The sequence below is a fragment of the Orbicella franksi genome, chromosome 14, assembly GCF_964199315.1.
Source record: "Orbicella franksi chromosome 14, jaOrbFran1.1, whole genome shotgun sequence".
NCBI lineage: Eukaryota > Metazoa > Cnidaria > Anthozoa > Scleractinia > Merulinidae > Orbicella > Orbicella franksi.
This window is the reverse complement of record NC_138158.1, coordinates 19,458,372-19,479,782: the sequence shown is the minus strand read 5'-3', so window position 1 is coordinate 19,479,782 and position 21,411 is coordinate 19,458,372. Positions and strand designations below refer to the sequence as shown.

Here is a 21,411-nt window from a genome sequence, read left to right as displayed (position 1 = left end):
ATTCTTGAACGTTCCTTACGCGCAAATGAAGGTCATATTGGTGTTAATGAGAGTTTATTGACCATAAAGAAAGAAATTTGGACACAAATGAATGTTTATTTTCTGTAAATGAACAGCAAAAGGTGTATTTATCTTTGTAATTTTAGAATGGAATAAATAAATAAAATGAAAATGAAATGAAAAAGTAGTCTGCGGATCCACTCGGCTATCGCCTCGTGGATCCACGGCTACTTTGACAAAGTTATGACGAAATTCATGATCAATAACAGGACAGACGGATGAAAAACTGCACAGAATTAGCGCAAGAAACTCATCTAAGCAAGCCAAAAATGAAATCATACAAAAAAATTTATCCTTTCAGCTTGCGCCTCTATTTATCGTGAGATTTGTCTGTCTCGTCGTGAGACCTTGAGATTGAACTGAAAACCGTGAGTCTCACGACAAAATCGTGAGACTTGAGAGGTCTGATATTGCTCGCTTTCGGGACACTGTCAGCGAGATTCACCCTTTCACTCCACATACATACAGAATATTGAATGGGTGAAGAGGGGGGAGTGGGGAGGGGGGGCACAATATTGCGCTTATCAACTTCAAAGCGTGCACATCATCCCAGCAACAATGAACGCACAGTTTCTTACTGCACTCAGTTTATCCTCTGACAGAAGGAACTAAACCGCAGCTGTTTTCAGTATAAAGATACGGCACAAGTTAAGTAACTACTTGCAATAACAGCCGAAAGCGTAGTTTGTTATGTTGACACTTATCCAGTAGATAGCGAGTGACCGACTCGGATAACGTTTTATTATCACCTCTTTGGACCACCAACCCCAGAACTGGTTTGCTGCGCAAGTAATGTCGCGTGAAGTGTTACAGCATGCTAAGGAGCAGTACTTTCATGTTTATTATACTGTGCAAGTTGATTCTTACTGTTATGTCTGAGGATGAAGCCCTAGTCAAGTGTGTGACCATTCAAATGAAAGCTATTGAGCAATACTTTCATGCGGTACTGTTTATCATTCTGTTTAAGGTGGTTCCAACTTTTAAGTCCGATGATGAAACCCTAATATTTGACCATTCAAATGAAAGGTATGGAGCAGTACTTTCATGTGGTGCTGTTTATTTATACTGTACAAGGTGGTTCTAAAAGCTATTGAGCAGTACTTTCATGTAGTACCGCTTATTGGGCTCTGCAACTTCGAATTCAGTGACTGAATCCCAGGCTACAGCTGTGAATTGTCTGTACAAGGTGGTTCTAACTGTTAAATCTTTAAGTGAAACCCTAGTGTGTGACCGTTCGAATAAAAGCTATTGAGCAGCACTTTCATATGGTACTGTTTATTATGCTGTACAAGGTGGTTCTGAAAGCTATTGAGCAGTACTTTCATGTAGTAGCGCTTATTGGGCTCTGCAACTTCGAAGTCAGTGACTGAATCCCAGACTACAGCTGTGAATTGTCTTTAACTAATCCATGCAACAAGGCTCCACTCACAAGGAACGATTCTTTGCTGTTTGCATCCTCAAACAGGAACGACCGCTGGCCATAGTTACACCGTATACGAGTGCAAGATATGTAAGGAAAGAGGTTTTCAATGACCATGGATGACGGTTTACTTGAAGGGAATTCATAAAACTGTCCAGTAGGTACTCCATCTAAGGTGAACATAATGTGTCCCCTTGACAGGATAACAGCACAGCCGACAACATCCGGGACCCTGAAGCTTTCATGCTCGTACGAGGTAGGACTGGACGACTTGGGAAGCTGGAGATGGCCGTCATGTATGTCACAATAAATTTTCTCTCTTGTTTCAACGTTGATAAAGCCTATCTGCTTGACGCGACATGGTGCGTATTTGAGCTCGGCCTCGAAGTACAGGCATGGCACAATGGGCTCTACAACAACAGAAAAGACACTTCATTTATATTACACAAAGAGGCTAGCGCGCCTAAAATTTAAATTGACCAATCAAGATTCAGAGGGCGGGAAAACTGCACTGTCCAGACGTCAATGTCTGTTAACAGAAAAGGCATTGCAGGCAACTTTTCTCACTGGAGACGGTACTGAATATTCACGAAAATGGATTTATAATTCCAAAAACCATATCAGATTGCAAAAAGTGAAAAATATGAAACATTTTGAGTCTCCAAGCTTTCAATTTGGCAAAAATGAGTCGCCCACGTCTGGCAACTCACTCGTAGTTCGTCGAGTGTCGCCGGGTAGGAAAATAGTTGATACTTAATTTTGAACAAAATATGGTGTTCGTCGTCAAATTAAACCCAGAATTATCGAGTTAACTATTAGAAAAGGTCAAAGCAACATTATCAACGCCTTTATTTTCGTTAGCTGCGAAGGAAAAGACTCAATTAGCGTATCGTTTCGGTTTGACTGCGGGCGCAGTTGCTGCATGCAACGCTGCACCCACAAACTGCCGGTTTTCATGTGACGTCATCCTTTGCCAAAATAAGAACTTACCAATCCTTCTGAAGCTTTAGTTTCATCAGATGTTAGACCCTCTAATAACTTGACGTTTTGCAATGTTTAAGCCCGACAGGGTTCCTCATTATGTAATAGGGCATGTTTGAATTTCCAAGTTTACGCGTTGCGTGACATTAAAATGGCGTCCCGACAAAGGCTCTCGAGTGGGTCAAAAGATGAGTTATTTCGTCACATTCAAACCAGTAATATCTGCACAAAAAAGTCCATACCTATCTCATCCATGAAGGACTCTCCAGGTGTTACCGCTTGCGACCAGGTACTCGGACGGGACCCCGCGTGAAAGCGCTTGTCAATAGAGTCCCTCAGAGAGCCTGAACCTAAATATGGTGTGCTGGTCACGTGCTTTTCATCACGAGGGGGCTTTTCCTCGAGTGTGTCGTCACCAGTCGCCGCTGTTCCAAACGGCGTATGCTTGGGCTCGTTCCCATGAAAGAAATCGTCGTGCACGGTTGGTTTTGGCAGGGAGCTCTGAGGAGTAGTGAAGATACTGGACGATGGAGTTACGAACGTTAGGGAGTGATTTGAAGGCTCAGGAGATCTAACAAGGGATGGATCAGTTATAGAAGAAGCGCCCTGGCAGTCAAACAGCACATCTGCATCAGACATGCTTTGTTCTGGAGAAGCCTTTGGGGACCTCTCCTCCGTCACAAGAACGTCAGATACTTCCTTATCGAAACGGCTTTCTTCAACTTTTTGAGCTGAAAATAAAGACAATCAAAGGATGAAAAAAGCATTGGAAAAAATACAGTACAAACTGAAAGACAACTGCAAGGCTCGAAAACAGTGCCGTCCATTCGTCCGGGAAAAATAGACTCTCCTTCTGGGCAAGTAACTTCTCATTCTCACTTACACGATGAACAAGGCTTCAGGCAAGTCGTCTCCGCCAACTAAATCAAAACAAGAGCAAACTAAGACTTGCCCAGGGCAAACAAAATTTGAGAGCTAATTGTCCGAAGGGCAAGCTAGAATTCAAGATTTTTTTCCCCAGCCCTGAACTGTTTGTATTTGTAGATCCTTACAATGGCAACGCTATGTTATATTGTTCTTGAGTGATAAATCCAATTGTAAGCCTAGAGCGGTTTTGAATTGGGTGTCGAAAAGTAACTGGTTTTGCATTTACTACGCTGGACGATTGGCTCAAAAAACTGGCGCCACTTTTTCATCCAATCAGAAGTAAAACAAAAACCACTCGTGACTACCTCGCACGCGTTTTCCCGCGCTTTGCGTCGGCTACATGTAATTGCTTCGAGTTTTGATTGGTTCATTGTATTCTCTGTGCCCCTTGTGATTGGCTAGAGTGATTACTTTGGCTTCGGTTTTACGACACTCGATTGAAAACCGCTCTAACAGGAGGGTGGGATGGGGTTTATTATTGCAGGACTGGGTGCGGATGTGTGTTGAGAAGGTAGGGGGGGGGGGAGGAATAAAAAAGGGCGTGTTATCAGGGTGCATCTAAGTTTTTTCAGTTTGGCATGAACTGCATGTTAGTCAACCGAAATACCAACAGTTAAACATCGTACCCGACTTGTCAGCCTTGGTTCTTTCAGTAGTCTCCAATCCCTCCTCATCATTGAGTTCTTCATCTTCTTCCACTATACTCTCAAAACTACCGCTGATCGGTGTCCAACAGGACGACAGGCGCAGTGGACCTTTCTTGACCAAGTTGGAGACCACGTGACAAACGGCTATGTAGCCTTCAGCAATATCATACCTGTTTTACAGGAATCGTGACTTGTTATATAAAGTCCATTTCCGAGTTCTCTTTTTCTCTGTTCCAGCACTAGTCCTGGTGTACAACTATTCATATAGTAGTGAGTTTAATTGGCAGGTACACTGCCTTGTAAGTCAAACTCATTCCATGTTAACGGTTGTACACTAGGATTCGTTTCTAAAGAGAGGAAATGGATAAAAGGCGACTCCAAAACTCCAAACTGGCTTCTTGTCACGGACAAAGAGGGAAATTTATGTCAAGCAGAGTTACTTAGCTGCCAATCACACCCGAGATTCTTTGAGGAGTGAAAATACAAAATTCCCCACGTACACAACAAACAACTGTTATTGCGTTCTTAATTCTATCCCCGTTCGAGAGACGCGTGAGACTGGACACGAAAAAATTCCACACTGGTGACGTAGCTCTACAGGAGCCCGTGTAGTGTCTGTGATTGGATGTTGTTTGGTTACCAATTTTCGCGTGTAAGTAACAACCAATCAAAGGCGCTAAACGAATCTCTGTAGAACTACATGTACGTGATCAGCAGGCATGGGTTTTTTGAGTCTAGTCTCAAAACGTCCCGGGAGAAATCTTTTCAGAGAAACAATTTTCTATTAAATAAATAAAAACCACACCTGAAAGGCTTACTACCAAAGTTGAAGCTGCAGTGTTGGTCCATGGCGATAGAAGCCGCAGGGTACCAATTAACCCCAGGGTTTAACCCCCTGAATGCCACGCCCATATCCACCCCGTTTAACCAGAACGAGACCTCTCCATTCCATGAGAATAAACAGCTTAGAACATCACCGTAACTCCACTCTCTACCGTAGTCGTTGTTGACCTGTTCACTTGGGGGTCCGCTCCAGACTTTACACCGTGCACCGTCGAACGCACAGGAGTTCTTGTCATCGCCTACTCCTACACCTCGCTCGGGACCATACCGGCATTCCTCAGTTTGCCAGCCTAAGGCACGAGAATAATATGCCATAATACCGTAAAATCCCACGTTAAAGTCCCTCGGCTATAAGCCCCCCCGGGGTATAAGCCCTTCTATTTGCTAACAAAGATTTTTTTCCAGATATGAGCCCTCCCGCCCGGATATTAGCCTAACTAATGTATAAGCACGTTTCTTTGGCGTTTCTTTACAAACATCAAAATTTTTAATTGAAAGTTTCAGGCTAATAGGGTAATAGGGTAATGATAGGGTAATAGGGTAGTAGGATAATGGCTCTAAATGTAATGGTATGTTAGCTTTAATTCGCTTCTCAGACACGTTTTATCTCGTCGTTCCGAAACATAGTTTTTTTATTCTACTTATATGCGCAATGCCTCCCCCCCCCGAATATAAGCCCCCCGTTTATAAACCCCCCCGTTTATAGCCCCTCCCGTATATAAGCCCCCCACCCCGTTTATAAGCCCACGTAAAACCCCTTATGAAGTTATATAAGCCCAAGGCTTTAACGTGAGGTTTTACGGTATTTGTATTCTCGGTATTGGACTGGCACGAGCTTGTAATGGAGGCTCGTGCGGGGGAATGCCATTAAAAGAGATAAATGTCATTTGGATATGAAAAGACTCCCCGCATTGCAAGCTAGTTCCAGGCCAATACCGAGAATACGAAAATAGTCTACCGAGTTGACACACTGGAAAAAAAAAACTGAATTGTGATGGGTAAAACCTGACTGCAGCTTTCGTGTAGCATTGTGGCGAAAATTGCAAATAGAAGGACAGTTGTAATACGATTAAAAATTGGGAGATTTCCAAAGTTATTCCGAAGACACACAAAGGTTTCTAACTCCTATTAAAGGTAATCTAAAATATCCGAAGATTGCAGAGATTCACCCAAGGGCTTACAAACCTTGCCAGATGCTTGAACAAATAGCTGCTTGAGTAAGATAATTCGTAAACTTTGGAAGAATCCCGACGATTTGCAAAGATTGCTGAAGGTCCTGAAGACCTCCGAAGATTACTAAAAAAAATTGATTAAGATCACCCAAGCCAATCTAGTATGAAACACGCATTTCTACCTTGCTCTCCTCTCTAATTCAATAATCATAAGCTTCAAGTACCTATCTGCAGTATGCCCGTGGACTTGAGGGTCACCTCATAGTACCAACCAGAAGGATAAGGGGGTACTGTACACATGCCACGCCCCACACATAACGTGGCATGCACGCTTTCAAATGTCCAGTTAGGGTTGGAAGCTTCCAGACGATCAGCACTCAAAACAAGGGCTGGAGTCTTCGTCTGTTCGTCCAGCTCCACTACAAGATCTGAGTATTACAACAAGGAAACAGAAGGTGCAATGTCAGATGGGGGTTGTTAAACAGAGATAGGGGAAGTGGGCTGTCTTAGACCTGCGACTCTCAGACGTGTCTGCCACAGGAAGCGCTTGGGAGTTGTCTGCCTTAGGTTGTCTGCTTTAAAGAGGCTTCCCCAAAAGAGAACAAGTCTGTCAAAGACAGCCATCTACTATAGACAGGTGCATGTCTTAGTTATAAAGGTGTCTTCATTATTAAGGTGTCTGTGATTCTTCAAGAGGTGTCTTCCTTAGAGGTGTTTTCCTTTGAAAGGTGTCTGCCTGAGACAGATGTCTTTCATGGGAATGTGTCTGCCTTAATGAGCTGTTGCCCTTACCAAGGTGTTTGTCTTAAAGTAGTGTCTGTTTAGAAAGGTCCCCAATGCATTGAGAGGTACCCACCTCACTAAGAGGTATCCAGGGCTGTCATTTAGTTTTGATTTACCTGTAGCCTTGATCTTCACACCCATAACAAAGTTATTACTTCGGGGGTAGAAAGTATCAACAACAAGCAATTTCATCCATAACATCAATGGCCTCTGAAGCATACTAAGCCGTAGTAGGCAGAGGTCTCATTAACGTTTTCAGTAGGAGGGTAACTGGTTTTCACAGGTGAGCAAAACTATTAGAACTGAACTCCTTTGTAAGAAAAACTTTCCGCTAGATGGTCCAACCAGCCGGGCAAAATCGTTCTCACAGCTGGCCAATTTGCCCAGTGCCTTGTCCTTACTGAAACCCCTGAGTAGTTGTTGCGGGTTACGGACTTTAGTGAAAGCCCTGGCAATCCTTTATAGAGACTGAGGTATCCATCTCACAAAGGAAGGAGTACCTGAAGGATTACCATTACTAATCTATGTCACACACTTTACTTACCAGTATAATATTTCCCCAGCATGGTCATACAGCAGCATGTGTTCAACAGCATTTCAGTGGCAAGTGCAATTTGCTGAACGGTGGATGAATTTGCAGTAAGCAGCCGACACCACAAGATCTGCATCGCACCAGCCTTGAAAAAGTGCTCCCGAGATTCCTCTAGACTTGAAATCAAGTCGATACAGTTGTACAGCGTTACTACACTCAATCCACTCAGGTTAGAGAAAGCTTCATCTAAGTCGTCATGAATTATCGCTTCTCCCGACACTGTTTCCGACTGTAGAATTGTTGTGTTGGACTTTTTCAGCAGAGTGCTTTTCAACTGAGTGCTTTTCAGTGGAGTAGGTTCCTCTGCGGTGCTGCCGCGAACAGGAGTCCTTAAACCACTTACGGTTAGTTTGACTGTAAATGAGATAGCATTGTCAGATCAGAGATGAGTAACCACTTGGATAATAAATTAGAAAATAGCCCAAAGAAAATACACGCACTGATTGGTTTAAAATCGTGTTCCTATAACTCGATAGAAACACAGAACTAGCACGAGCTGTGATAATGATAACAACGTGTACACCAATGATTGGGCAGTGTTTTGATACCATGATTGTAGCATCAAGTGATAAAGAGTGGTTATAACAAACCATCAAAATCTAAGTGTTGGAAACTGTTTTGAGCTACCTAATGCTCGCTATTGTTATCAAGCAAGTGCACGTTGTACCAATGTTTTCATGGAGGATGAAAGAAATCGTGTACAGCTCAAACTTTAACCAGTAAAAGGTACAATTGGCACGCCCCCTCTCCTCCCTCGCCATCAGGGGTACTTACCTTCTTCTGCCACAACAGACACATTTTCAGAGGGTGAAGAAACTACACGAGTAATAAAGCCTTCGTCAGTCGGTTTCCCAGTTTCACTGCCACCAAAAAGTTCAGCTTCGGTTTCGAGGATTACTGTTTGTCCCTCTGTGCCAGCGTTTGTTTTAATTTGCTGATTCAGTTTTTCGAGCTGTAGTGAGTTGATGAGGCAAAGGAGGCCCAGAACTGCATCCAGGACATGGAATTCAGCAAACTTTTCCTGAAACAAAAATAAGGTGTTACACAGTCCAGTTCTGGCCCTCTCTCTCTGTCTTGCAATGCCCTTTAGAGGGCCAGAAGTAGACTAGGTGTTACATTACTGTGTGAAGCAAAAGTTCGACCAATACTTTAATTTGTTGACGTTGTGAACAAGTTGTACGTAAAGTAGTTATTGGCATTGTTTCAGTTATTTGTTTTAGGGTTAGAATACTTCTTTTTAGGGGTTGAAAATATCACAGGAGAAGTGCAAGATGAAAAGAATATCATACAGTGAAACCTGTCTTAAGCGGACACCCTCAATGAAGTAGACACCAGCTTGAGTCCCTAAATTTTCTTTCCACATTTACTGTAAATAAACCTGCATTCAGTGGACACCTCTGTTGAGCGGACGAGGACAGACAATATTAAGCCATTTTGTTGCACAAAACCTGCAATAAGCGAACACTTCAAGGACTTTTTACTTCTAAAAACTCAGCTCAGACTCCTTCAACATTGTTCAGCGATGTTGTTTTAAAGCTAAGTAGCTAATTCCAGATTGATGCATTGACTGACTAGACATTGTGCTATGAGCAGTCCTTTGATCTTACATATGTACACTGTGTTACAAAAGGTTTTATTATTGCACGACATATTAGAACCTGTTTATAGCGGACACCCTGTATTACGTGGACACCAGTGAGCGTCCCAAGGGCGTCCGCTTCATACAGGTTTCACTGTATATTATAATCTGAATTGAACAGGATGTTGCATCATATTGGTTCTGCCTGAGGACAAAGTTTGATGTTTCAGGTCTTTTGATTGAGGTCATAACTAAGCTGTTTGTTTGTAAGGAGCTGGTAGTTGCTGGCATCTGTTAAGGTGGTTGATCTAAGTTAGTGTATTAGCAGAGTCCCAGGCAATTTTGTGGTTACAGTTATTAACACCTTGCGACGCTTGAAGGTCACAGAGGAAAGTAAATATTTTTTTTTCTCAGTACGGAAGAAAAGATTGTGAATAGCAAGCTTGAAATCCACCATGCAAATCCTTTAAATTTTACAAACTTTTAAACCCCACATAGAATCTCCCACTTAAATCTCATAAGTCTCAAAGTTGGTGATCACACTGTTATAATTTTCGGCATCCATTTCATTTCAGAACAATTTAATAACTGAAAAAAAAAAAAAAAAAAAAAATGAAAACTTTCTTTTTCTCACACAACTTGTGTTACAAGAAAGCAATTCATATTTACATGGCTTTCTTGGGCAATGCTTATTGCTGTGATGATGTTCATGGCCCCGATACAATGAGCAATCACCAGTGGATTAGCCCTGAGATGGTAAGCAGTCTTGCTCGCCATGTTGTCAATCAGCTCCACAATGTACTCCATGAAACCCTCTGTGTTCACCATCACTAAAAAATATGATCAACATACAGACCAGTATCTCATCAGTATACTTAAATTCTGGTATGTAGACTTACGAAACCATTTCTGATCGTCAAAGGTGGCACTCATTACTCCACTACATTTTAGGAGTAGCTAAAATTGTGCATTGTTTTTACAGGTACTTAACAAATGGATTCCATGTTGCCGTGTGCAACTGTTTAGCACTACATGTATATCACAGATGGCATTAAAATGCGGTAAGGTCAAACAAAATGGCACACGAGGCAATAGCCACGTTTGTCACTGATGTTCTTGACGCATTTTGACATCTTCAGTGATCTATTACTGAACAAAAGATTTTTACAATACAGGATGTTAATGGCATCATCTATGCGTCTGTCCTCCAATAAGTCATAATAGTCCAGTTTCGAATTCACCATGACTGCTGATTAAAAGCACTTAGAGCACATTTGCACAGGGTTAGCCTCGACTTATAAAAAATATTCACAAATACTGGCGGGAAGGTGAAACAAATTTGAAAATTAAACAATACACAGAGCTGTAAACAGGTCATCTTCTCGCTGGAATTTGTGAATATTTTACTTTAGGTCGAGGCTAACCCTGTGCAAATGCGTTCTCAAAGCTTTTAATCAACGGTCATGGCGAATTCGAAACTGGACTATTAAGAAACAATCAAAATGTGAGAATTATATTTGACTTATAATCGTATCTACAACGAAATTCTCAATCGTGATCGGTTCTCCGCGCGCCTATTTGTCACGTAATCGGCGCGCGATCACGTGGGTGTCCAATTACAGGTATCCAATTTGAACTTTTTGTAATTGGATACCCTCGTGATTCGCATGTCAATTACGCATGCTTTAATGGCTTTCTTCGCAATGTTTCCTATAGTTTTCAAAACTTATGAAACGTGCTACATATGTTGTCACTCAAAAGAAGTTCTCAAAAGACATTTATAATTCCGAAATTTGTTATAGATACGATTAATTAGTACTTAGACCTCGAGTCGTACAATTCAGGGAGTAATCGTGCTTGTAACTTGAAATCGGCCTCGCGCATCGCGCGAGTAATCTCAAAATCAGACAAGCGCGAAGCGTGAGGCCGATTTGAAATTCCAAGCACGATTACTCCCTGAATTGTACGACTCGAGGTCCAATTACTATTACTTATACTAGTTGTACCTATCGGTAAATGCCATTGAGCGAATGAACCATTGTTGACGAGGATAACGGTTGTTTAGCAATTATTTCATGTATACAGTGTACATGTACATGTACTGAATTGTTGCCAAAGAAAGAACATACATGGAATGGTTTTCGGTAGAATTTAATTTATATTTGTTTGAAATGTTTAAAATTTCAGAAATTATAATTAATTTTAGGCAATTTCAGTTGAGAAGGAAGTTCTATTTCTCATAGACATACAATGTACACCACAGCTTTCTTGTCGTACATATTTGTTCAGAAATGCCAAACAATTCTAAATAATGTTTTGGGTTTGTAGTGGCAAATTCTCTTAGCTTCAGCATCTATGCGTCTGTCCTCCAATAGATTATATATTAAGTAACAACCAATCAAACTGTGAGAACAATATTTGGCTTATTATAAGTTGCATGTACATGTACAACCTGTCTACTCAATGCACAATGATCTCTGATAAGAAATTCTTAAGTTACTACAAAAACACTCTTTAGACAATCCTGGATGAAAAATCTCACTGAACTAACCTTCCTTATGGTAATCATGTCGTGCTAGGACAGTGAGAAGCTCCAGTTCAGACACTTTGCTAATGGCGAGTGATGCAGGGGTGCTCATCAAAAGATCGATCAGTGGTAACAAAATGTATCCCTGTACCTGTTCATTAGCATAGTAACCTGCATTGAAAAATTACACAGTCAAATTATATTTCAAATTAGGCAAAAAGGAACTGATATATCTCTTTCTCTTTCAACATCTGACTTACTAAGCTGTTAACCCCATTAATATGATCACCAACAGGGTGAGACCATGAAAATTTGGCTGCAATTAATGGGGTAGGGACAAACCTGATGACTGGTCTAAATTGACTGATGTTTTAACAGATATATCATAATTGCACTTCTACATGACTGGGCCAAGTTGTTCGAAAGTTGGTTAACGCTAACCCAGGATTAAAAGTAAACCGAAGTATTGATTTTTCTTGTCTCAAATTGTTTTTCATTGCTTATGTTATGTGCAGTTTGAGGTTATTAAAACTCAAAACTGAGGGGCAAGCAATATAAACATGAAACCTCATCCAAAAGTCACAAAACTGGAATCAAAATTCTCCCTAATCCTGGGTTAGCCTAATCGGGCTTTGAACAACCCAGCCCTGTTCTTTAAGGTTACTGCAGACATGATTTTGAAAAAATGGAAACTTGCGTTAGTGTAAAGTATTAGTTTACATTTTAGTATTGTAAGAACTGTAGCTGTTGCAAGACAATAATAATAATAATAATAATAATAATAATAATAAGAGTAAAAACAAAACAAAACAAAACAAAAAAATAACACTGGATGAACATAAGTGGTTAGAGTGGCTGTTAGTATAAATGGGGTAAAATTATAAAAGATTATACAGGTTGGGATTTTAGAATGTGGCCATTTGGACAAAAATTAACCGGGTGGCAGCATTAACAGGGTTTTCTTATAGGAAAATGAATGGGCGTTTCGCTGGGACAAAAAAGTGGCCACAATAACAGGATGTGTTGATCATAAGGCAGGGTTCCACTGTAAAATATTTGCTGGGAAATTTCCATTTACATGTACTAAATGTTATTTGGATTGCCATTCATGTAGAAACAAACTTTGTTTGCACAACACCTTTTAACTTTTAAAAACTTTCAATTACTACAACACCTGTACCACTGTAATTACTTATTGTGCTGTCTTTTAAGGTGAGACGAGCATTATTGCAGTAAAAGTTAGGTTTGTCTGTTTACTGAGAGGCAATAGAGGTGATGGTTGACGACGATGATGATAATGATGTTAATCTTGACAACAGTGATGATGATGATTACTAACTCAAAAGTATGAGAATAAGGTACACTGAAGCTACACTGTGTGAACTAACTTAACTGTAAAGTCAAAGTTATCTAAAGGCAACAGCAAGCCAACACAATTTGAAAACCACACCTAGATTGAGGGAAGTGACCAACTCCACCGCATCAAAGCCTCGATGAAGAGCAATCTTCACTGCTCCATCTCTCTTCTTGTAGCCACAGTATGTCCACAGCTCGCCAGTTTTAAAATTGTAATCTTCAATTCCAAGATCTTTGAGATGTACTTTTGCATCAGCTGATGAAAAGTTCACACAAAGTAATGTAAGTGTACATCTACTTAGTACACATATATACATGCATGACGTTTGCATTTTGCATGCAGGGCTATCATTAATGGCCATAACCCGTAAAATCTGTTATGGCTGAGTACATGTACAGTGTATGCTTGCTCGGCCCTTGATGTTATGGTGAACTTTCCTGCCATTGATACAACTCACCCATAAAGTAACAAGTTTGATACGAGTTTGAAGATCAAGGCTGCAAGTGGATCAAAACTAAACGATAGCTTAGTGATACCTTGCATGTCTGACCCTGAATTTTTTCCTTATTTTTATTTTTATTAATATCATTATTTTTTTCTCGTTACAGAGTTCAATCTTGCACAAACAGTCGCACATTATGTAGTCATAAGCAACCAGTTCTAGTAAGTTGCCACTCAAATTCTGTTATTAAAGGCTCTCATAAGTGACCACTACCATCAGCATCTGTGACTACTTTTGGAAATCAGCAACTGGTAGTTTTCTTTGCTTTTAAGCACTCATAAGTGACCACTCAAAGTTGTTCCAGTCAACACAAAAGCAAAGGAATATGGTTTGGGTTTAAGCAGCTGTTTAGTGGCCATAGGAGCATTAAGTAACAATTTGGAGACATACTTTGATGGCCAAGGTAAAAGAGAAGGGCTAGACATGGGACGGATGGGAGGGGCAGTGGCGGAGCTCCGGACTCTAGTTGCTTCATGCTACAGAAACCGGGATACGCTCTGGCCTGATGAGCCACTTGGCTCGTACGCAGACTTTGACATGGGACGAGGCACAACATGCTAACTTAACTTAGTGCGAGGTTTTTACTATCGTTGATAAAAAAATATATGTTTTCCAGAGTGTACGTCTCCTTTAAGTAAGGAGTGTTATGTAACACCCCAAAATTATAGTCCTAAGGGAGCAGAACTCACCAGTCATGTAATAGTTTGCCTCTCCTCTCACAGCTATGAACACCAGTGTTCCAACAGGTATCATGTCAATACACTCGATGAGTCGTTCACTAGCATCCTTGTCATGGCCGGTATCAAATGAAACTGCTTCTGTCACTTGGAAAGTCATGAAGTCCATCACCACTACATTAATGCCTGGTTTATTGGGACTGTGCTCCTTGCCGTTGATTGAAATACTCACTCGATCACCATTCTTGTAACCAAGGGATTGGATAGTCACTGGGATTTTCGTGTCTGAAAAAAGTATTGAACAGATTTACTTTTATTCCATTGCTAAGAACCATCATTAGACAAAAGATATATATATGACGTAGAAGGGCTGTACATGTATTACTGGTATGTAGCTACTGTATCAGCAGCAAGCACTAGCATTGTGTCCCAAAAGATACATTCACATACAGCATAGCCCTTTCGCAGGAATTGCCTTATGCTGCTAGATAAAAAATTTGGCATAGATTATTATAAACGCAAAGTTATGCATAAAATAACATGCATTGTACAATCCAGCATTCTTATCCACCGAGGCCATTACTCTTTATGTCAGCATGAAAAATTGAGACCTCTTGCCTCACCCAATATTTTTATCTTGTTTATTACATGTTACATTGATTTTCTCTTTTCTTTGTCTTACAACCCAATCGGATTTGAAGAAAAAACATTGCTGGACAGAGTTTAAACAATGTTTGGTGCTGAACAAAAGAACAAGCCATTGCTCAGTTGCCCTTACCTATGCTTCAAATGAGTCTTAGTTAGGGTATGATTAAAACCTGAGCACTGGCAAATTGACCGGCTGTGAGAATGATTTTTCCCTCTTAGTTTGACCATCTAGAGAAACGTTCTCTTATAAACTAAGAAGTTCAATTCTAAACAGTTTAATTGCCAGGGCTCGACACTAACTACTCAACTTACTAGCCTAGTGGCTAGTGACAACTTAGATGTTACTAGCCAAAACTTTTTTTTTACTAGCCAAGCGTTTTTCTTTGAAACTTCCTTGGAAAATCATCGAGAACCCGAAACATCATTGTAAGACTTGAACCGTTGATACTTCTTCACAGGAAAGAGGCCGAAGAAATGTTTTAAAAGCAAATCAACTATCCGAACGATACTGCAAACTGTTGCTGGCGAAATTTGACTGCTAAAAACGGCTGATTTTAATGTCGAAGGAAATAAATCTTTCTCATTCAATTGTTTCCGTAGTAGTAAGTTTTGTCAGTATGCCTATGACAACAAATCACCCACGTGCTGTTGCGCTAAATGAAATGTTATCCCTTTACAGTTCTGCAAGATTTTGCGCATGATTTTATCAGGAAGCTCATGTTTTGTTGCTCTAATTTTGTGACAAAAAAGAACAATGATGAGTGCTTTCAGAAAATGCCATCTTGTTTGAGAGATATTTCTTTCAACATAACAACATGTGTACTTACCCATTACATACCACAATGCAGCAAAAAGTAAACAAACTTAAATTCGCATATGTGATGTACAGCACGTGCCCGGTAACATGACACATTAATGAAATTCTGACCTTGTTTTCAAGAAAAGTGTTTGCGTATAACTTTCTTGTGGAAGACAGAAACTAATTCCGCCAATTTCATTTTGTTTACTAGCCAAAGTGGCTAGTGGAAATCAAAAACCTACTAGCCAAAACTAAATTTCTACCAGTCTGTGGCTAGTTGGTTACCATTAGTGTCGAGCCCTGATTGCCCAACTGTGAAAAACAGTTGACCTCCTGCTGAAAATGCTCATTAAACTCCCTCCCATATAAAAATGACAGGGGTGCTTGTCGTACCTTTTAGGGGTTAAAAAAGCAGTTTTGGTACTTCTTAGGGTGCCCAGCCTCAAAAAGTCCACAGTGGGAGTGTCTGTGGTACCTTTTAGGGTATTAAGCTGCTTTGTTTTAGTATTTATACCTCTTAGGGGTGAAAAAAATTTCAAGCCATGCCTACAAAACAGGACCTTGGTACCCCTTAGGGGTTCTTTTCAAAATTTCCAACAAGCAACCCGTCGTTCTGATAATTATGGGAATCCCCCCCCCCAACTGGGATTAAACCCCCACTTTTGTGCAGAAACTTTCATATGCAAACGAGTTTTTCTTACATGTTCACTGTCATGCAAATCAAACTCATTTCCAACTCAGAAAGCACTTATTGAGGACTCTAGAACTCTCCTTCACTGGTGCGAAGGAGAACAGGCCTCTAGGAATGAGAATATTGGTCATTATAATCCATCAAATATTTTCGCTAGCGCGATTTGTCTAAACACGTCACGCGACCGAATTTTCCCCTGCTTAAAACTGGGGAATGTGCGAGAATATTCCCCAATTTTCAAAACTGTGTGCGTTGAGAAAAAGATTTAAAGAATAATAAACAAAATAGCCTCCATTTGGGAAGAAAATATACCCGGATATTTTGTCCTTTGACATTATCTGTTCCTCGAAGCTCACAGTTTTCCTCGAGCTATGCTCTTGGAACACTGTTTGCTTCTCGGAACAGATAATGTCTGCGAACAAATATCCTAGCATATTTTCGCTCCAAAGGGAGGCTATTGTTTGTATAGACCAAAACGACCATTCAAGGGACCGCCACACTGGAACACACTGGTAAAATGGCGAAGAGGACTGAGCAGCCAATACCATACAAATACCGCTGACTGGAAGTACCAGCTACTCTTCGTTGTTAACTTTCAATTGTTCAATTGCATTTAACAGCATATAACTCACCAAGAAAACCAAGCATAACAAGAGTCTTGGCAGCATGAGTGGAACACTGCGGATGATCGCTGTCTCCAATTGCTAACTCCATCAACGGCTTCAATCCGCCTAGCATTATGATCTCTTTCTTAACATCATCAGATGTCATGGCCATGTTCAGCAAAAGAGCAGATGCCCAGAATTGCAGCTCAGAATCAGCAGATACAGAATAGGCCAGCACTGCTTTTAAACCGCCGTCCTCAAGAACCTTGCTTTGTAAACTTTCTGAAGAACATTAAAATTGTGGTATAATCTCAATGACAAGATTCACTGGCTTCGAGGGAAATACAGTTGGACCACTCTGATTCAATCAGGGTTTTCTCTTATTCCCTGCTATTTCGAACTCAAAATCACTTCCCTTGGATTTGCCTTTCAGTCGTTTTTTTTTTTTTTTTTTTTTTTACCGGTATCAGCTATTTCAAACTATATTTCGTTTCCTCTCTAAGAGTTTGAAATAGTTGGGTTCAACTGTAATTTAGAATAATAATAATTAGCAGATCACCCATATATAAGGAACGAACTTCCAGAGACTTGAACTGTTGCGTTGGTTTCATTGTATGGAAAAACAAAAGGTTTCTTGTGTTTCCATTTTGAGAAAAGAACCGCAAAGATGCTAGTAGGAAACATAGTGATTTTGCATATAATATTAATAATAACTCTGTGTCATGTCTCAAAAAAAGAAATTAAAATCAGCATAAAGTTCACAGGCAAAAATTCAGCTACATGTACATTTGAGAAAAGGGAAAAGGAAACACCCAAAGTTTACTTTCAACCGAAGATTTTATGGGCAGTTCTTCAGTAAAATGTATACCAAAAATAAACCATTGGATTCTAAAGTAAATTGTAAAGTCTTCCTGCAAACAAAAGTGCCCTACACAACTAGAACCTGTCCACACTGGTTTCTTTAAGCATGGTGTAACCACATTATCTGAGTGAGATGCTTAGAAATCTAGTCCAGCTCTCTTACCAATAGTGCAAAACAGACCAAGAAGTTCAGCCACCAAACGAATCAAGATGTTATCTTTTCTGCAAGCCAGCGGCACAAGAGACTTGATGATGTCGTTAGCTACAGAGAGTACCCTCAGTGCTGCAGCACGATTTGCTGTTGGAGATCCTACAGCAAAGAATATTTAATACAACTTACATGTACTTTGACATTATATACATGTATTTTCTGTGATCTAACACACTGTAACTTTTTCATCTGATGCAGCTTAAAACTTTAACATTATTGAAAATGTACCGGGGCACTGCTTTCAAATTTAGGCTTACTCAAATGGCTTTCTTGTTTCTAACATTGCTTGACTGCTCTTGCATACATGTATATGTATGTTCCAAAAAGACTGGAATTTTAAACTATGGTTTATAAACTGACGGTTCATTTTACATGCAGAACTGTTTCATTTTTGTACATTAAATCCATAATAGATATAAATGAGAATATTTATTAATGCAGTATCATAGCCAACTCAGAGATCAGCTCTGTGGTCAGTCCATTCTACCCATGTGTATTGCAACATCTTGCTTGCCCTATTTCCTTGCTGCTGATTTTGTGTGCTTTTAGGTATTGGCCCTAACTACAGTAATGCTCAGAGATATGTGAACTATCAAACGCATTTGAAACTCAGAGTAAACCCATTTGCCTTTAGAACTAAACGCATTGGTAGTCAAACGCAAATGGACAAAAATATGTTAATGCTCATTAGCAGATTGATCACACATCAGGGGAGGTCGGGGAAGTGGGGTGTTAAGCTGTGGCAGAGGATGCCATGATAATTTTTGTTACTGCTACTTCCCTATATATTTGCCATTTGGCTCACTTATTGTTTACTCAGGATATCATGGTCCCAGGTACATGTAAGTACCGACCCTCCACATTTCTGAAAAGGTGAACCCTTAATAAATAGGTAAATAAATAAATAAATAAATAAATAAATAAATACATCATTACAAACCTTCAGAAAGAATAAGGTCATGAAGTAGAACCACTGCCCAGTGGACAATGTCATTGTCACCAGAAGCAAGGCAGACAGGCAGCCTGGCCACAAGCGAAGAACAGTGCAACACATTAGTCCTGAATGATTGGTTTCCAACACATAAGAAGCTTAGCACGCGCAAGATTAACCTCTGTAAGATTGCTTCACTTGAACATAATACACTCTGAAGTGATTTGATAATGTTTGGGGTAGCACAAATCTCTGCTTTGTGGAGGTCTTGAATGGCAAACTGATGTAATAATCCAGCAGCCCAGTACACAAGGTCACTGTCATCTGTTTAACATAAGTAAAGAAAAACATCTCTTGACAACTATAATGTTTAAATTCTAAGGAAAAACCTGGTGATGGATTAGTGCAGATTTGATTTGATGGCAAGAAACTCTCTTACATTTCTCAGTCTCCCAAACTTCCATTTGCGTAACTACAATTATGATAGCGTTTGAGGAGGCAGTTTGACTTGAACGATGAAACCATAATCTACAGCTTTACATATGATTTTAGTCAACAACTTGGTTTAAACCTCTGCTTAATAATTGCCAAGTGTTACACTTATTGTGCTGCAAGAGATGGAGAAAATTACTACTTCAGAGCCTTCCTTGCATTCCTTAAAAGCAAATTATCTATAGAGATGAGCAAATGCAAATCACAAATCAACTTGTAAATACAGCCTTCTCACTACCAATCTTAGCAAACAGAAACAAAAACTACATGACTTGTACACGTGTGTGTCTCTAAATCTGTTCCCGTTTTCTTTTTTGTTTCATTTCTTGTGTGTTTTTTCCTTTTTTATTTCTTATTTGTATATTACATATTTTTTTCCGACTTAATTAATTAATGATTTGTTAATAGTATATAAGGCTTTTGTAAATTAACTTGTATATTAGATTAGATTTCAAAAAAGATGACTGATTGTTACACTGTAATTAGAAAATTAATTATTACATTTAAAAAAAATATATTGCGAGTATTGATAATAACATTGTAATTAGAGTTACATGTAGTAATGTATTAAATAAAGAAAAGAGTATTGTACAGTAAGTATAACAGCATTGTATTCGAGTTAATTTTGTAAGTAATGTCACTAATTTTTAAAGTAATGTTTGGATCTGTCAATTAATAAGTAATGTAAGGTTTGTAAATAAGATGTGAAATTCATATTAAAAAAACAAGAGAAAAAAAAAAAAAAAAAACTGAACTACAATTATGTTAGGGTGTCAGGAGGTGGCATGGCCGAATGGCTTAGGGAGCTGAAATTGAAATCTGGAGGTCCCTGGTTCAAATCTTTCTCCACTTCCGCTATCTGGATTTGTTCTCCGTAGCCTCAAGTTCAACTACTTGACTGCATTGTGCAAATAGCCAACTGGTCAGCCTCCTACCAGTTTGGATTCTTAAAGTTTATGTTCTATTTGCAGTATTTGTTTGTTTATTTACAGTGTCCCCAATTAGCACAACAGTACTAATACATTTGACATTTAAATAAAGTTATATTTACTTTTTATACAAAATGTACTTCTACATTGCATACAGTATTTCTATTTCTGAGATATTAGATAAATAAATTTGAAAAACAACAGCATTGTAGCTCACCAGCTCTAAGAGACACTACAGCTGGTTTAAAGACATCATATTTAGCCAACTCCTTAAGATATACCACTTCATCATCCGTGTTGTTATTAACAAACATCACCATAGTGTGGAGACAGGCTCTCATCAACACAAAGTCTCCTTGATTCCTGACAAGCATTTCCGAGACAGAAGGTATTACGCCATTACTTAAGAGTTCGGGCCGTATTGAGTCACAAGCAGCCAACTGATGAACCGTAAATAGACACCATCGCATAGCCTCTTTATTCCTTGTCTCCGACATCAGTTGTAAAAGAACTGCAACGATGGAAGAATTTGACTGCGCTAGACGAACTTTGGTCCTTTCTTCGTCGTAGATAAGGTGAAATAACGATTCTGAAGCGCACCTTTGCAGTCGAAGTTCGTAACCTCCCATCTCCACAAGACTTCTGTATCCAGTCTGAACTGAATATACAAGGGAGTGAGAGAGCGATTCCAGTATCCCGTGGTCTATCAACTTCTCTCTTTCGCTGCGTTCGGAGTTTTTCACCAACATCGCTAACACGACAACAGCTTTCAAAACTTGAAACTCGTCTTGGCTGTAGCAAGCGCCGATGATGAAATCAAGATTTTGGTTCTTCATTGCTCTGTCCAACACAACCTGTTCGGCGCTCTTTCTCAGGGAATAGTTCGACGATCGCACGAGAACTTCCAGATCTTCCAATCGAATATTATCCTCCATTTGTGAAAGAGGTTTTCTGGTACACTTTTCCCTGATGAATTTTCGAAGTTCGGCGACACAGAGAGCAGTTCCTAGCCCTGAAAGTAGGCCAGCAGCGATCCAAAGAGCTCTTTTGTTGTCGAAGGCCATGGTAGAAATGGCTACTAAGATGGAAAAACAGTTTCAAGGAAGAAAATTGTCGGCAATCTTGAGAACGCTTCGACACTTACCGCCATCTTTCGAAAACATCGCTAGCCTCGCTT

General features: G+C 39.8%; 1 protein-coding gene across 1 annotated transcript; it reads right to left on the bottom strand.

Annotated features, from left to right (window-relative positions):
- Positions 1-138: 138 nt before the first annotated feature.
- Positions 139-21,403, bottom strand: LOC145467140 (uncharacterized). Its single transcript, XM_081450677.1, has 15 exons — positions 20,452-21,403; positions 18,823-19,137; positions 17,835-17,981; positions 16,838-17,092; positions 14,080-14,352; positions 12,982-13,143; positions 11,556-11,702; positions 9,674-9,834; positions 8,200-8,446; positions 7,378-7,779; positions 6,275-6,478; positions 4,841-5,168; positions 4,015-4,205; positions 2,704-3,192; positions 139-1,890 (listed from the first exon to the last, which is right to left on the bottom strand). Exons 1-15 carry the CDS (start codon positions 21,296-21,298, stop codon positions 1,439-1,441), a joined length of 4,620 nt encoding a protein of 1,539 aa, XP_081306803.1. The 5' UTR covers positions 21,299-21,403; the 3' UTR covers positions 139-1,438.
- Between the last annotated feature and the right edge of the window lie 8 nt (positions 21,404-21,411).